The sequence below is a fragment of the Strix uralensis genome, chromosome 18 (genome assembly GCF_047716275.1).
Source record: "Strix uralensis isolate ZFMK-TIS-50842 chromosome 18, bStrUra1, whole genome shotgun sequence".
Lineage (NCBI taxonomy): Eukaryota > Metazoa > Chordata > Aves > Strigiformes > Strigidae > Strix > Strix uralensis.
Window position 1 is genome coordinate 6,343,254 of NC_133989.1, and position 18,125 is coordinate 6,361,378.

Below are 18,125 nucleotides of genomic sequence, written 5' to 3' on the forward strand. Positions count from 1 at the left end.
GCTGGAAAGCTGGCGAGGAGAGAGGTACAAGGGCCACTTTGCTGCAATTAAGTGGAAACTTGGTTCACACCATGAGGACACTCCCAGACGTCGATAAAGCAAAGGAATCATTAATGTTGGCGGGGATGTTTTTTGCAGTGTTCTTCCTGTCTGTGTGGCTAAATTGCTGGGTGATTATTTTATAATCATTCTGGGTGGCAGAAGGTAGGTCACTTGGGCAGATCCCAGGTGAGGAAACACATCAGAGACCTGCTCTGGCTGTGAGCAGCACGGCCGAGTCCGGCCCCAGAGAGGAACAGGGAGGATTTCGGCGCAAGGTTCCTCTCCGTGAGAGCAGGATCTGACCCGTCATCTCCCCTCTTTCAGAGCTGATTATGTGGGCTGCTGCATTGCTGCTCCCTTGCTGCACTACATGTAAGAGTGGTCTTGGAGCTCCTTGAGGAAGGGCGGCGTGAGCGCAGGGTGCAGTGGAGCGGTGTAACAGCAATAGTGGCGTTAAGCACGGTGCTGCCGTGGCAGGAATGGCTACCTGAGCCGTCAGCACCTCAGTGGTTGCAGGATGAGACCATATACCTGTACACCCCTGACTGCTGACAAGTTTTCAATACTTGAAAAAGTATCGGAGTACTGGAGTGTGTATACAGGCATAAACACATTTGTGAAAGTTAATTGATGTAGTAATACAAGAAAGTAGTTCAAAATGACCTGGTTAATGAAGTAGTTGGTAACCAGAGAAAGGAGTTGTGGGGTTTGGGCTTTTTGTTTGTTTTTTTAAAAGTGGATAAATTTCAGCTGTAGGAGTTTATCATCCAAATCAGAGGATTTGGGGAGCTATTGAGAGTAAAGAGAGCTTTGATGATTTGGCAAGGAATACAGCTTCTAAGGCAGTACTTTGATCTGCATTTTAAATGCTTCTTTGTAATGACAGTTTCACAATTTCTTTTCTCATTTTAAGTCAGTTTTGCTGAGGTATGTTTTGAGAGAAAATAGTAACAGCACACATTATTCTTGTTGGCTTCGGAGCCAGCTAGAACTTGTAGTTCATCCCAGATCTTTTGGCTACTATGGTAAATTTATGATTACACCAAAAAGGAAATTAGTAGAGATGTTAAATATTATCAAAGCTTTGCAAATCTTTTGAAATATCTCCAGTGTGAAACCTAAACTTGCGTTAGCGTTTTTGCTGTGGTATGTTGTACAGGATTTATCTAAGCATCCACCTAATATTGTAGGTTCCTGATTTAGCCTTTTTTCTTTCTAAAGGACACGTTACTGTTTAGCACGTGCATCCTTTTAGTCTTGTGTTGCACCTGAAGGCCTTGATTCTAGTGACTCAGGCTTTCTAAAGACAACCTGGTGCTGCTGTAGTGGTGCTATTGGGAACCTTTTTCTTCCCCTTTTGTCTACAGCACATCCTCAGATAAACTTTCTTTGGAGGGAGAAGGTTGTCGCCTACATATTCTTATACAAGAGAGCTTGTTGCATTAATTTATGTAGTATGGGTAGAGTAGGAGAGAGGATAGGAATTGGGAAAGTTTATTAAGGTTTTCATTTAAATCTTGCACAGCATCTTTCCTTCTTGTAGCCAGTTTGGGGTGGGGTTAATAGCTCTCTTGGGAAATCAGCAGCCTTAAGGGTGAGGACAAATAAGCAAGTTTTCCCAAACTGATTTAGAGCTGTGTGGTAGCTCTTCTGGTGCTGTTTTTGGCTTTTACTGAGCTGTGACTCTAAGCTGTACCAGGCTGGCAGCTCTCTGCCTGTGACCAAGTTCTGCTGGTGTGTAGAAGAGGGCACAAATTCAATTTGCAAGCTAAATTAGCCCATGAAGTGGGTCTTCAGTTACATGTCAGGGGTGGCATCACTGAAACACCTTAGACAAATAGCATCATGCATACATTTAACTTACATCCTTTTCCAAAGCATCAGTGACTTTGTTCAGTTGGACATTATCTTGTTACTCTGCATATCTCTCTGGTACAGGATGCTGATTTGGAGCATGGTAGGCTGCGTGGCCCTGAGACTCGTAAATTCAGTCGTCGTGCTCAGAAACGCCACAACCAGTGCACGGGTGCATATTGCAGGCTCAAGTTGGCACCAAGTCCACCATCACCTTTAGACTTTTTTTTTAACTTAACACTACTTTTCACTGCATACAGCAAGGTAGTATTGCTAAGGTTGTAATTGATACAGTATCCCCTTTTTCCTCCAGGTAGTCAGACTTCCAATTTCTCATTGATACAAGACTAGGCTTACACTCCATCTAGAGGAGGGTGTGTTTTTCTCTGTGTGTGCTGTATGTTAGTGTAGTCCCAGGCTGTGGTGTTACATAAAGATACATTTCACATCTTTTGAAACTTGCCTCACAAGTTGTCGGTGGATGTCCACAGTGCTTTCAAATGGTTCACACATTTGTGTTCTCTGTATTCAGTCTCGCACAAATCTTTAATAAAATGCCTCAGACTGGCTAATTTTTCACTTGCAGTATATATTTAAAAGTGCATTTAGAAAGGCAAGTGCTTTTGCACATGGCAGTTCTCTGATCCATTCATGAGACCTTGCTCGTGCCCGCAGTGCTGGGGAGCTGTGGCTGTGATGGTTTGCTGGTGTGAGGTTTGTGCACTTCAGCAAGTGCAACAGGATTTCCCACATTTGCAAACTTGGCCCAAGCAACTCAGCGAAGCAGAATTTAGCCTTGGAGAATGAAAGCTGATTAACCCCCAGGCTTGGAGCATACCGAGAATGAAAAGATGTACTTGCACAAAAATCAATACTACTTTCCAAGAATATATGCAGGACGTGGTCTGGGGATTTTTTTCCATCTCTTCATTCTGTCCAATATGTTAAGTAGCTGGTTTGTTACTCTAACCCCCTACAAATGATTGTCAGTAATAATTCTGTAAAACTATGAATCAACTCTGCATGACTTTGTGCAAATAGACTGAGTAATTTCTTTGTTCTTTTCTTCTTACTTTGTAATTGGAGTCTGTAAAAGCCCAAAGGTTTGGTCTTGTGGAAAGCATGATTCATTTATTGGTGTCTGTGCCGACTAGTTATCTTTCAGTAATTCCAGAGTGCTGCTACAAGCCAAGAGTGATTCATACATGGCTAAGTGCACAAACAAATGGGGTCATGGCCATCTGCAGAAACTTTTCTAATCTATTTATGGTATCGGAGAAAGAAGTGGGTGTATTAAGGATGATGGAATAGGTGTCAATTACATTAGTGAATATAACCGGTTAAGTAACACTAACCATTACTCAAAACCACATCTGCTCACGACAGTAGGTCCTATTTAAATGTTAACATAGTTCTGATATGAGAGATGGATTGAGTGTCTAGCTTGCCTCCTAAGGAGCTCACCATCATAACTGCTATGGTAGTCTCTTCTACCTTACTTGAGATTTAGACATTAACTTGCACTATGGGTATTTGCAGTAGCGAAGTCCAGCTCTTTGCTGTTGCAGACCTCAGTCATTGTATGATTTACATGCAGAATTTGGCGTAATACTTAATTAACTTGCTGTTGATGATCAGTGGTAGGGTTTCTTACTTGCACACCAAGCAGAATGGCTGTGCCACATCTTAATAGACACAGTGGTGGTCAGGTGAGTCAGTTTTTCTTCTGAATGCATCTTCAGTGCTTTAAAATATCAGAGGGAAGATGACCTGCATCTTATGAGGTAGCCTTCCTCTACTTCTGTCCCATTTTATTAATTGTGAGAACTAATTTTCCCCTTTGTAACTCTTGATAACAAAACAGTCCTGGCTGCAGCCGCGTTCAGAATTGCTTTCTTCAGATTTTAGTCTTTTGCTTTGGGGAGGCAGTCTGCTCCTGCCGTGTGCGTGAGTGGAGGAGCCGGGCCCCAGGGCTGGCACTTGGGTGCCTGAGTTGATCGTGAGGAGGAAGGAGTTTGAGACTAGCGATGGGAAATAGCAGGAGCAAGAAGCACTCCTGAGGTGTACGGATGAGGGCAGCTGGTGGGCTCACTCCAGACCGCTCTCTGCCAGTGCCTGCCTGCTCTTCAGTCTTGCACACTGCAGCTGGTTTTGCACCTGAGATACGTGTATCCAACAAGATCTTGCTCTCACAGAGCATGTGGTGGTCTCGCAGTGCTTTAGAAACATCCCACGTCCCCAGGATGGATAAGCGTTACGCCGGAGGCGAGCTGGAGGCACAGGTGGACCAGCGCCGTGAGGTTTGGAAGCGGCTGTGGCCCCGTCTCCCCGAGCCCTGGGAGACTCGTGCGGTCACTGCTCAGTTGTGTTTGATTTCAAAGGGCTTGACTGGAGCACAGAGCTCATGGACTCAAATTTCTGTAAATTGAATTTAAGCATCAGTGCTGGCCAAAAATATGGAAGAATTTGGCAACATGTCGTTGTTGTCCTTTTACTGATGTTTTGAATGCTGTGACCGTTTCTGCTGCACCCTCGCTGCACATGCTCTCACGGAGGGAGACGAGGCCCTGGCTGACACACCGAGTATGCTGCAGAGGGGGAAGTGACCCAGACTTTTGCCCAAAGGACTGATGAGCCTCTCCTGATGTCTGAACAGCTTTCTTCTCCTGCCCTTGCTTTATTTAAGTCAACAGATTGTGTAAGCCACATGCTAGATTTACCTGCAGGGCAAGTGGGAAGGAAGCAGTGCCATTTGGATGAATTCCCAAAAGACGTCTAACCGCTGAGTATTAGGACTAACATTTCCAGGCCTGAGTCCCTACAACCGTCCTCCTGAATCTGCTCACCGCCACCTCCACCCGTGTGCGACGTGCCCGTGGCTTCAGCTGCCGAGGTCGAGTCCCAGGGAAGCTGCCTGCTGCGGCCGCAGCGGGTCTGCTGAGGGCTGGGCTCTGTGCTGGAAATTCTCCCCCTTAGTGGTTTCTGTTTAATATTATGATTAATATTGTTACTAAACATTGTTGTTGTTATATATAAAACCAAAAAATGTCCCCCAAAAGCGAAGCTCTGCCCCGAGCCTCCCGCACCCTCCCATGCTGTATTTCCCCCAGTGCTGAGGGTACCGGCTGGCTGTCGGAGCCGCGGCGATGAAACCCACAGCTCAGCAGCTTAAATGACCCAGGGTTGGTCTTGTTCTTGGTACGTGCTCCAGATTGAAACCAGGCTGGATTTCGTTGTGCTCTTCACAAGTACCGGTGCAGTGAGACCCGGTTCCTTGAACCGGAGAGCATTGGTGTCCCCTGCGCTGGTCTGGGCTGCCAGGGCTCGGCTTCGCTGAAGGCGAATGTCTCAGCTGCTTTCCTGGAGGAGCGGGTCCTGCTCTTTCTGTGCTTTTTTCATTCTTTCCATTACTCCGCCTTACCAAGGGTGGTCTCTTGGCTTCAGTAATTTAGCACTGAGCTCTGAAAGTATCTTGGCCTGCTAGGTGCTGCCTTTAGGACACTTAAGGAACAACATGATTTATGGACACTTGTTTCACACAATGCGGAGTAAAATTATCTTAAATTGCAATAATTTCCTATCTAATAAACAGGAATCTCACCTCTATTGTTACATTTGTATTACTGTAATGGGACTTTGCTTGAATTGGACGATGCATTTTCAGGTTCAGTGTGTCCCTCTCCAGCGTGCTCAGACACACACATGAGGTGCGTAACACGTAACGGTACTGATCACTGGTGTGTAATGCAGTGAATGTTTTCTGTTTCTTTAGTGTGACTTCTTTGTAGCAGTATATACAATTTGCACCTTTTTCAGTTTTTCTGTGAATGCAGGTGATAGCTGTCCTGTTGAATGATGTGCCAGAGATGGGCTCAAAAATAAGCAGAGGAGACAGACTCCTCTGATGGGGATCCCATGTGCTCCAAGTGAGACACAGAACAAACTATGGGGTTACAAACATATTCTGTCTTGCTGATAGCTTTTAATCCTCATCATTCTCATGGATTTTCCTGACAAATACTTCTCAACATCTACTGACTTGCCATTCAGGCCTGAATTGTAAGGAAAAATAAATGTAATGGACAGCCTCAATTTAATAGATTCACTATGAGCTTCTTTTTTAGTGCAGCTTTTTTTAAAAAAGAAAAGTAAAGAAAAAAGATGACTGCATTTATTTAAGTTCAGAAAGTAGCTTTTTCAAATCTGAGGGAATCATGCCTAAGGGGGCTCTGTTCAGCTAATTTGGTTATGCAGCAAGGGAACTATCCGTCCTGCTGTGCAGCCTGCAGAGCGCTGGCTGGTCTCGAGTGGGTTAACAGCCGCATGCAGATGTTCAGGAATTTCTCTTTTGACTTGTCCGTGGGGTTTTGCTGCTCTTCAGAACACAAGTGCACTCCAGTCGCAGCAGGTTCATGGGTTTGGAGATGCTTTTCATCCTCTCCCGTTCTTTCTTTTTGCTTGGGAAGGGATCACGCTGTATCTGGCAGCCATGTGTCTTCCTTGGTTACGCTTCTAGAGATTTGCAGACCCACATTAAGCATCTATTAAATTAAGCAAAATGGCCTTTAGAAAGCTGCATTTCAAGTGGAAGAAATGCTTTATGTAACATAGGGGTATGTGAGGGGACCTAAATACAAGCTTAAATTGGCTGTTACGAAAATAGGTATAATTGGTTTTTTGCACAGTGATTTTACGGCTTCTGAGTTTAATGTCCTGATGAAAGCCTGCATCCAGTCCACACGCAGCCGAGGAGATGGGGGTGGAGGAGCCGGAGTAGTGGGACTTGTTCTAGGAACAGCCTTGCCCTCATTTGCAAAATCGGACATACCTGTCATGTGCTGAGGCTCTGTTTGTTGGGAAGGTGTCTGGAGCAGTGGTTTCCTCTTGCTCGTTGGTCTCTCCCTGCAGCACTCGGTGTCCGGGCTGGGCAGGGGAAGGGGCATCTCTTACTAAGATTGGAACTACTTGCAGGTGAAGAACGCAAAACTCTGGCAGCTGTACCCTCCTCACTGTACACATGCCAAGAGCTGCAGCTTTGTTTTCCAGCCTGATCAATGCAGTTAGTTTAAATCGTTGGGTAATTTAGTAGCTGGAGGCACTTCTGTGGGCTTGTCAGGGAAGGCTGGGGAGGGTTTCTGAGCCGAGGCTACTCTGGTCACAGCCGGGGCCAGGTTGATGCTGTGGGGCTGTCACCCAGCGTTCTGGGATCAGGAGCCTGGGGAAGTGGAGGATATCGTGTTTTGACCTTGCATCCTCATATTAATCCAGATAGTCTTTCTTGTTTCTATATTTGAAGCCTTTCTGTTCTTCAGTCTGGAGACACAGAGCATCAGCTCTCTTGGGTAAAGATTGACCCATTCTCTTTTGGAAAGCTGGTCACTGAGTAGCTTATCTCCATAGAAAACAAGACTCCTCGGAATCTTGTCAGGAATTGGAAGAATAATTTTTTTATTTGGTGTATCTTCAACCAGTTAGGACTTAGAGCTGGTTTTCTTTCTAGCTTACTAAAGGTCTTGCAAGGATGAAAAAAACTCTGTTGCTTTCTTAAGAGTCTTAGCCAACACATGGGAGGAGAGCCTGGCACTGTGAGACAGGGTGGAAAAAGCTGAGATGGGATTTGCTGCTTCTTTGAAACTATCACTTTTTAATTGTCCAAACAGTGTTTCAAAGAAAATCTCTGCTCTTCTCTATCTTCTTCCAGCATTATAATTCTATATAATCATTTTTCTTTCTCAAAAAGAATAGGGCATAATTTATTTTTTTTTTCAGGAGGAAGGGATAAATTCCAGATGTTGCTGGGATACACTTTTTGCCTCTGTTTAATGTTTAGTGGCTTTCAGTAAACAGGCTGCAAGAGGTGGGGCTGATATTTTTATTCCAGGACAAATCATGTACAACAAATCCCATCTGCTAAGTGTATCTTGGGTGCGACTTGGTGCAGTTAGGAGCTGATCCTGGCTTTTCTGCCCTGCAGAAAGGCAGCAAAGGCTGAGGCTGGCCCCGGTGCTCCTTTGGGGTCTTTGCCCTTGATCCTTCAGGGTATTTGCCCTGCCCTTCCCACCTGGCTGCCGACCTCCGGCTCCATGAATGAGAAATGCCGTGCCAGGTTCAGTCCCCTGCCCGTGCGGACCCGGGCGTGGGAATGGGCACTTTGGTGCTTTTTTGGGAGCTGCTCTGATCGCAGGCAGCCCTGGGCAGCCGAGGGCTGTCACGTCCTGTATGCTGTCCCATGCGAGATGCCCGGTGTAGCAGGACTCTTGCAGCTGTGCTGCCAGCAAGCCAGGCTTTTTTGGTGCTGGTGTTGCAGTCCAGCAAAAAGCATCCATGTGCCCTGCACCACAGTGTGAGGCCAGATCCAGGAGCTGGGCTCTGGGGACAGGCAGTCCTCTTCCCTCCTCCCACAGCAAAGATTTGTCTTTTCAGTACATGCAGTGCTTTACCTGCTTTTGGAGCCTTCTTGCAGACTAAACCAAAAATAATTTTCCAGCATGAGTTGCATACAGGCATCGTGAGACAAACGCGGCAGCTCCATTCCCTGTTTCATGTTTTCACCTGTTTAGACTAAGTACATCTTTGTTTTCTTGGCAGCCTATTTGGTTGCACAAACAGTGTAAGACAAAACCACTAGCAGGTGTTGGTCCAGCCAGTATAATTACTGGTTCCTTGCTGCTGCTGCTGGTAGGCAGACAGTGTGAGCCACCCTTCACATGGAGTCGTCTGGCAGGACTGTGGCTGCAGAAGGGCTCCGGGCACTGATCCACAGGGAATATGTGCCGACTGCTCAGCCACTCCTGTATCTTTTCCTTGCTGCTGATTGCATAAAAAAAAAAGTTATGCATGTGTGGAGGAAGGGAGGAGAGCTGATGGTGGCTCTGGTCAAGTCTAAAGCTCTGACTTTAAGTGCAAATTTTAATTTGCATTTTAAAAGTTGGCAAAATGCATGGCTAAACCAGAAGGCCAAAAGTGAGCATGTGAGAGCCAGGGGAGCTCAGAGAGAGGTGAGAAGCAGCAGCCTAAAATCCTGCCTGACTTCAGAGGGTTCAGGCTTGCTTCTCCCACACATCCCAGGCCATTGCCAAAACATCTTGGGTGAGACATCATGTGTCGGGGTGACGTGCCCCTGTGTGCATAGGGTGTCATGCCTGGGGTATGTGCAGGGCCGCCGTGCTGAGCACCAGAGAGGGATTGCCTGTGCTGCGGAGCGGGGTGTGGGGGAGAGCTGTTGCTTTCTGCCCTTTTGGAAATTCAACCAGAGAACAACTGATCCTGGTCCAGCCAGCTGCAGGCAAGGCTCATTTGGACTCCCACACCTTTTGGGCCTCCCATGCCTTTTTGGTTTCCACTTTTTCTCAGCCTCTCCTTTTCCCTTGCCCTCTCACCTCTTTTGAGCCTCCCACCCCATTTTGGACTCCACTTTTTTCAGCCTCTGCTTTTCAATTGGCCTTCCACCCATTTTCAGCCTCCCACCCATATTCAGCCTCAACTTTTTTTCAGCCTCTACTATTCCTTTGACGTCCCACCCCTTTTGGGCCTCGACTTTTTCAAAGCCTCTACTTTTTCTTTCAGCCTTCCACCCCCTTTTGGCCTCCTATTCCCTTTTGGCCTCCACTTTTTTGCAGCCTATACTTTTCCTTTGGCATCTCGCCTCTTTTTGGCCTCTACTTTTTCTCAGACTCTACTTTTTCCTTGTGGGCCTCCCATCCCTTTTCAGCCTCCACTTTTTCATAGCTCCTACTTTTGGCCTCCCACCCCTTTTTGGCTACTTCACCCCTTTAAGTCCTCACACACCATTTTGTCCTCCTGCCTGTTTTCAGCATCCACTTCTCCTCAGCCTCTATGTTTTCTTTGGTTCTGCACCCTGTTTTGGCCTCCCACCCGTTTTCTGCCTCCGCTATTTTGCAGCATCTACTTTTCCCTTGGCCCCCAACCTCTTTTTGGCTCCCCACCTCTTTTTTGCATCCCACCTCTTTTTGCCCTCCTCCCCCTTTTTGACCCTCACTTTTTCTCAACCTCTACTTTTCCCTTGGCCTCCTACTCCTTTTGGGCCTCCCACCTGTTTTTGATCTCCACTTATTCTCAGCCTCTACTTTTCCCTTGGTTTCCTACCCGTTTTTGGCCTCCCACACCTTTTCATCTTTCACTTTCTCTCAGCCTCTACTTTTCCCTTTGGCCTCCAACCCCTTTTCACCTCCACTTTTTCTCAGCCTCTACTTTTCCCTTGGCTTCCTACCCCTTTTCTGGCCTTCTACTTGTTTTTGGCCTCCCACCCCTTTTCAGGCTCTGTGCAGCGGAAGAGGAGGGGGAGGTCTCGGGCTGCGGAGGAGGAGGGGGAGGTCACAGCATGTTGCTGCACGTTGCTGTTTGGCTCACCAGAATTCCTCTCTTTCCCTTCCCATCACGAGCAGTGTCAGTGCCGCTTCCAGCGGGGCGGCGGTGGTGTGCAGGTGCGCGGGGGCTCTCGGCTGCCTGGGCGAATGCAGGCGACGCTGCACGTTTGCAGGGTCACTTTTGAATGCCTCCTGCGTGTGAAGCATTGATTTGCAATACATCTGAACTCATTGCGCTAAATCAGCCTGACTTAAAATCAGTGAGCTGGCTCCGGGCCTGCGGATCTCAAGTTATTTAGCTGCTGCAGTAATTTACAGCAACTCTGTGACCCTTAATCTTTTCCTGGGGTGAAAAAGTTGCTTATCTCTGTCCTCTCAGGTGCATGGAAAGTAACTTTTTAAAGCTTTATTTAGGAGGAATGATGTGTTAATATAACCCCTTGAACCTCCTAGCCTGCTCTCCTGCACTCGTGGCTGGTGCTGTCGTGGCGGGAGTGGAGGCAGGAGCAGGGTGAGGAGCGGGTGGTGTGTGGGTGCCCGAGGTGCAGCAGCCTTGGCTTGGTGTGTCTGACGGCTGGGAGCCTCCCTTGCTCTCGGGTTAAAGGCCACTTTTATAGGCCAGTAGGACTCCTTCAGCATCAGACTGTGGCAGGTACTAATTAGTACCAATTAACCATTATCAGTGACAGACAGTTCTTACAGGCTTCATAAAAAAGTCCCGTACACAGGTTTTCTCTGGTTAAATCCCCTGTGGGACTGCAGAGCGGTCACCCAGCCTGTGGTGGCCCACAGCTCGTCAGGCGCTGAGGTTGTGCTGGTGGGGTTGGGGGGGACCCGTGTCCTGTCATCCCATCAGTTTTGCAGATACTAATGCATCGCTTATTGACGGGTGAGAGAGAAGTCATGAGTGGTCTTTTATTCCAAACTTTTTGCTGTTTTGTTCCTCGCTTGAAAATACATCTGCTGGGCATTGCATACGGGGTTTTATGCAAGGTTTTGCTGTGGGTCTTCCTCTTCAGCACCCCACAGCCTCTGCCCCCGCACTGGGATGGGGTGCTGGGAAACCCCGAGCTTTCACCAAGGCTCAGCAGCACGTGGGGCTCAGCTATGTGTGTTAGCAGAGAAGACAGCACGTGACAACTAGCCCACCCGGTGCCTTGAAGCGCACAGTGCTGCCCGGGGCCATGGACAGGCGGTCTGACACTGTTGAACGTGGTGGGAAGGTCTCTGGGGTGGGCTGAGTGATCCCAAAAACTTTGCAAACTTTCGTCAGGCTTTGGCGTGTCATCAGGCGAGTTGGCCGTGAGGGCTGGAGGAGAGCGGTCCTGGGGAAGCCCATGCAGTGGCATGGCTGGAGAGGAACGGGAACTCGCGCTGCAGCTTCTGGTGTGGGAAAAGCATGTGGGGTCATTACCAGGAGTGGTGAGACTCGGCTTGTAGTGCTTTTGGTACTGCTGGCTACTGCAGAGGTGGTAGGCTTGGGTGCAGATGTCAACTGTGGCTGGCTATGGGGGAGTTCTTCAAGAATGAGCCCCCAAGAGGGGAGCTGGGGTGTGTGGTGCAGCCGGTCGGAGGTGGCTCCCATCACTGACAGATGCTTTCTGTTTTTCTTTCAAATGTCTCCAGGCACTGAATGTTTAGGTCGCACCTTTCCAGGTAAACTGGGTAAGTGAAGTATTTCAAGAGTTGCCAAGATCTAATTATGAAGGCTGATTGCATGATTGCAGCTGCTGTACTATAAACACCCTGGTTACTCGCTTGACGAAATGGGTGGTACGTTGCCTTGCCCTGAGAGCAGCAGGTACCTGCTGTTCGGGGTGCAGAGGGGGATGCAGTGGTGTCTTCAGAGGCTGATTGTGCAAACCTGGTATTTTTTGTCTTACCAATAGCTGGCTGCACTTGGTAATCCTGGATGGGATTTTTACTTCTGCTGTTCAATTTAGAAACATCTTTGAAAGCTGAATGTCTTTTTAAGCACGAGTACTCTTCCATTTGCTGTTATTCTGGCAAACTAATGAGCAGCATTACGTTGAGGGAAAAAACCTTTCACTGTATTTTGTGAAAGTAGTTTTACAACCTGAATTTTTTTAAGTCATGGCATGTTTGACTTCTGTTGAGTGTGGCAGGAGCTGCCCACATTCAGGACAGAGAAAACCAAGCGTCGGGAGCCCTGTTGAACCAGGCTGCTGGATTTGAGCTGAACCTGTTTGCAAAGAGCCTTTGCTGGTTTATAAAGACATTGTTGTAACATTTACGGGTTGCTCTCAGTTTAGAATTGAGTTTATGAGAGTACCTCAAAAGTAAGGCGTCTTTGCTCAAATGTCGTGTCCCAAGGCTGCTGGGGAAGAACCGACTAAATAAAGTGTTAACAAGTGGTGAATAAATGATTTCAATAAATGGCTAATCAATTATTACAGAGCCTGGGAAGTCAATAGAGTTTATGACCTTGGCTTATAACCACACTCAGATCTTTAACATGCTTATAGTACCTACAAATCATTCATAAGGTTTTTATCAAGCATCTATTAGTAAAAGTAATAATCTAAAATAAGACAAAAAATAATTATTTCTGTTGCTCTGTTTTGAGCCTGTTGGCACAATTTGGTTGCACAGCAAAATAGTCCTTGCTTATGCAAAGAAGCTGTAAGACACCACTGGTCCCACCAGCAGTGTTATCATGCTGCAAACATCAGGCAGGGGAACAGCAGGAGCCGGAGGCTGGGAGCAGCCGGTACATGCAGGGTAGACACAGCCTCGGTGCTGGGACACTCACACCAGTCTATAGGGAAACTGTCCTGCAGCAGTCCATGATTTATTTATATTTATTTTATATTAATCCTTTAAATGACAGATTTCAGCAGATAAGCCGGGCGGGTGGAGGGAGCCCCAGTGTCACGCCGCTCTGAGCAGCGTAGCTCAGGGCATTTTCATTCTAACAAAAGGTGTTTGCTGTTGCTTCGCTGTTGTAAAACTTGCACCCGTTTTCTTGTCCTGTGATTTAGGAAAGCGTGTGAGCAGGGATGTGTTCTAGCTGTGCTGCTCTTCCTGCTTTCCCTGGTCTTCCCTGTCCCATTTCGTGTGTATGTTTGTGCCTCCGGGAGGGAGGCAAAGATGCAAGTGAAAACATGTGGTTTTCTTAGAATATAAATAACAGAAAATTAAATATAATTTTTTTTGTTGTAGAGTTGTTCCATGCAGTCTCCAGTTACTTGCTTCTTTGCCACACTCTTGTATTCTTTGTGGGTTTTTAATCTTACTGGATACTATTTGGAGTATGGTGTAGGACACTTTAGCGATCTTGCTGCTAGTTTAATTGTGCGCCCAGCAAGGACCTGCGTTTGCAGACATCGGTGCATGCCCAGAAAGTCTCCCCGGGCTTCTGAAAGCAGCGCTCTGCCAGACGTGGCTGCCTCTATCGATGGCTTTTTGCCTCGCCTTTGTTGTCTGCGTCCTTGTCTGCAGCTACAGCCTGGGCCAGTATTGCCACACATGGCCACCTCCACCCCCCGCGTCCCCCCGGAGCACCCTGGTGCTGCCTGTGGAGCTGGGACCCTCGGGGAGAGATGCCCGTGCCCATCCCTCTGCCTTCTAGGCTAAAGCCCTGCACCCAGGGGATCAAAACACAAACCCTGGGCAGGGAGCACCACCTGAGACCGTCTCAAGGGAGCCTTAGTTTTCATTGTTGTTTTTTTTCTTGGGTTTTTAAACTGGTCCACCATCTTCCTGGTAAGTCCTGGATGCCTCTGGTGTGGATGCCAGACTCTTGAATTTCTGTAAATGACCTGTGGATCTCTCTCTCCTGCTGAGAGGAGATCAGTTTGGCTGGGCTGCAGCCTCTGCCCAGAGCTGTGCACAGGGGGCATGGTCAGGCGCTGCCGTCCTCCCCACGGGGAGCAAAAAGGGGTGCTGCAATTTCTGCTGGGTTTTTGTGTTGGCTATTCTGCTTCTCACAGAGGGTGTCCGGGAACGAGTACAGAGGGTGAAGAGGAGATGCCCTCACCAACAAGCCACTCATCTGATTTAGGAGATGCAGTCCTTGAACCCTTTCAAATCAAAGGGCAGGGTGAAAGGTTTGCACAAAACAAAACTCAGAAGCCAAAACATGTAGCTAGATAAAAATGCGTGATCTCCTGATTTCTTAGAAGTTTGAGTGAATTCTGTCCGAGTGGACACACAGACCTCCCCTGTTTCCCAGAAGCTGGGTCATGCGCTGTGTTTGCTGCAACGCTCCCCTGTGAAAATGCCCATATGCATCATTCTTTATTTTATTGTTGTGGGTTTGGGCATTTTGTTATATTAGTCTAAATGGGTTTGTTTCCATAGCTGCATACTGCTGATAAAATCCCAGTGTAGGATCTCTCAGTCTCCCTGTGCATGCGTACCAAAAATAAATCACACGCAGTTGTCAGAAGATGGGCTGCTGCCATGGGAGGTGCCAAGCTGCGAGGAAGTTTGGGCTGGACCTCGCTGAGACTGCAGGTGCATGGTATCTCACCCTGGTGCCACCATGCAGTGTCCTGCTGCAGCTCCCAGCTCTGCAGGCAGCGTTAGTGCCTGGGCGGCCCCAGGGACCTGGAGCACCTGGGGAAGGAGTTGCTGCAGGAGGGCTGAGGTTTTGGAAATGGGGTAGGAAGGGATGGAGGCAGGGGGAGAAGAAACTCCCTGTCCCTCACTTTTTTTTCAGGTAGAAAGGTATGGATGTGGTAGGGTGTGTTGGTGAAGGATTGTCATCAGGTAGCTACCAGGATAATAAAACTCCTCTCTTGCTCTGAATTCAGTGTATTCCCCATCAGCTGTTAATATTTCACCTCTCATCAGAAGGGGGTGGGCTTTTAATGGCTATATAAACTATCTCAGCTGCTGGGGCTGTTTTTGCTTGGCTTCAGGCTATAACCCCTGGGGGTGGCAGAAGGATGGAGGGTCCTCTGCAGCTGGCTGAGGTGGCTCTTGGTTGTGCCCAGGGTTGTAGGTCCTGTGTGGAGTGGTGCTCCTGGGCCAGTGAGTGCTGCTGATGCCCAGGGTGGTACCACACCAGTGCTACCACCTCTGTGTGTATGTGGTCCCTCTGGTTTCACCTTCATACAGCTGGGTTGGAGCATGGCAGAAAACAGGCGTTCTGAGAGGTAGTTATCTTTCCTTTGGGAAGTATGAAACTAATGATTTTTGTTTTGCCAGAAGTCCTGATCTGCAGGTTGGTGCATTTTGGTGTGGGACTGTAACAGGACCAGCCCTGCTGTCTGCCAGGACCACTCGGGTGCTGCTCCCACTGCCTGTGGTAGCATGGCCAAGGGCACGGTCAGGGTATGGCCAAGGGCATGGTCAGGGTGTGGGAGCACCCCAGGGAAAACCTTGTCCTGAGGGTGCATGGGGGGTGGCTGGTCGGGAGCACTTCCCCTGCTGCTCTGCCAGGGGTGTCCTTAAACCCCTGGCTGCACTCTCTCCTTTAATGCATCTTTTTAAGTACTGAGTAATAGTGTTTTCTTTCTGGCAGAGATGAAGGAGGGCTTTTAATAGGTCTTTTGTTTTCTCTTCGTGCAGTTCCCTGGCAGTAACCTGCTATTAGCTCTAGCATTTATTTAGGGTATTTGTATTTTTGTATGTGGGGACCTACTACGGTGGGAAGCCAAGGGGCTTGTTCTGGGTCACATAAGAAATACATGGTAGAACTGGGTCTTGACTTCAGCTTTTCTGAATGTTGACCTGATCTCTAGGCTTGGTGGAAAGGGAATATCTTTTGTCCCCTTTTAACTAAGACAGGGAAAGCAGAAAATAAAGGCTCTGTGGAAGGAAGCTTTTTTTTTTTTGTGCTCTCCTGTTGGGATCTGCACAGAGCTGGAATTGCAGGATGGTTGCATTTGGGAGTGTGAGGATGGTATATGTGAAATACGTGGAGGCAAATGGAAACTCAGGACTGGTGAGGCAGGAAACCCCGTGAGCTCCTTCATCTCCACTGGGTCCAGCTGTGCTGGAAACTGGGAGCTGCCCTGAAAGCCGCTGCTAAACCCTGCGCTGGCCAGGAAGGGTGGGCTGTGCCTGGCCTCCCTTCTCAGTAACCTGGTGCATTTCGGGGCGATGCTGTTGATCGCTGCAGCTGGGGTTTGCATCACTGCTCCTGTCCCGCAGCGCATGTGTGCCTGCCTTGTCTGAGGCAGCACAATACCCGCCTTCACTCGCCATCAGACTGGAGGTCTAGACGCTCTCCCTGCCTTTTGTTATCAGGGTCACAGGTTAGGGAGCGTTCCCAGCTCCTTTTCCCTCTGCTGGTCAGGAAACCTTCCCAGAATCTGGTGCTCCCTTAGGGACTGCAGCGGGGACCCCTCTGGAGGGAGTCACCCTGCTACCCAAACACACTTAAGATTTAAAATTATTGTGGCAGCTCCCAAAAAAGGAATGCGCTTTTGAAATGCAGTCGGGATCACCCCCACTCCAGTTCTTGCAGGCACAGATGCTCAGCTGACACCAGCTAAATAGAAACCTTTTAGCCCTTGCCAGTAAGTCTAGAGCAAACTGCCAAAAAGCATCGAGGACCAAGATACAAAACGAAGTCAGGCCTGAGCAAAGTACTTACAAATGAAGGATGGAACTGATGTGCTCTGTCTCGATTTTTAGCACATGAGATGCTTCAATCTTGGGGTTTTGTTAAAATACAATAGTGGAATTTTAAAGGTTTTCAGCAGATACAAAGCAAATAAGTCCCCTAGCAACAAAGGAACGTTTTTTTTCCATTAATGCAGACTTTTTTTGACATGAAGCATTTGTGAATTTTTTCCCCTGCTTTAAATCAAAGATGAGTTTTGCTGAAAGAGACATTTTTAATGGCTTTTAGACATATTCAGAGATGGGACTTGAACCCTTGATGTGCATCTGCTTGTTCCCCCTGCCTCAGCCCACCCTGGCTGGCTGAGCAGCTTCAGCCTTCACCTGGCCTGGCCAGTGCCTTTGTGCTGCTGCTTAGGAGAGCAGTCCCATGCCTGGGTGGGGTGGGAAGGAATGGTTCAATAAATAAATTAGTAGCAAGTTTCTTGCATGGTTTCTTCTTTTTTTTTTTTTCTTCCTGGCAAAAAGATGTAACAAAAAATTGGCAGGTTCATATTTTTTATTATTGAATTAAAATCTATTAAATAATACAGTGAGCCAAAATCTGAAATTGCTATTAGGCAGTGCTCTTGGTGAAGTGAAATTCTTCTGGATCTGGCTCACTTCTACATTTTGTGTGTATATGCATGTGTATTATGTGTGAAGAATGAGTGTATGAAGCTCAAATAGAGGTTTTAAATAGAAATAACACTGGCAGCTCTTTCTCTGTGAATCCAAGGCTATTATGAGCCTGGCTCTCGCCAACATGAATTGCAGAGGAAGTTCATGTAAACTCCATGGCTGATTTGACAGCTGCACAACCGTGGCGGGTTTGAAGCCTGGACACTGTTGAGCAGAAGCAATGACGTTTTCTATGTCTGTGATTTACCTCTTTGCAGAGGGTGAGGGGGGACTGAGGGAGCCTGTTTTGCACCCCAGGCCTGGCAGCCACAGTGCTGGTACAGGGATGGACACGAGCTGTTGGGCAGTGGTGGCATTGCCTCCTGCCCTGCCGAGGTTTGTGCTTTCACATCTTAATGAGGGGTTGTGATTCTGGAGTCACTGAAAGCCGTGACAGCACAGGTGCTCGTGGTGGCTGCAGCCAAGTGTTCATTGGGGACTTCGTGTTGTCCTGATGGCAAAACCCACAAGTTATGGTCAGGTCAAGGCTTGAACTTCTTCCCTAAAGCTTTACTGGTGGTCTCGGATACTTCCAGTCTCAGGTGCATGTCACCAACTTGCACTGCCTGGGGGACACGGGGGGAACATGGACATATCAGCCGGGCAGGGTGTCAGCCACCCACTCCTCTCCTGGGACCCTGGGGC

At 47.9% G+C, this 18,125-nt stretch overlaps 1 protein-coding gene across 3 annotated transcripts in view; it reads left to right on the forward strand.

The window, feature by feature from the left end:
* PMEPA1 (prostate transmembrane protein, androgen induced 1) overlaps positions 1-18,125 on the forward strand; it is a 52,768-nt gene that overhangs the window by 5,478 nt on the left and 29,165 nt on the right. For 2 of the 3 annotated variants that reach the window (XM_074888322.1, XM_074888323.1), the window contains exon 2: positions 11,850-11,888. The exons of the other annotated variant lie outside the window; for it this stretch is intronic. In XM_074888322.1, coding sequence (XP_074744423.1) covers positions 11,850-11,888 — 39 coding nt within the window. The remainder of the gene's footprint in view (positions 1-11,849; positions 11,889-18,125) is intronic. 3 annotated transcript variants of the gene reach the window in all.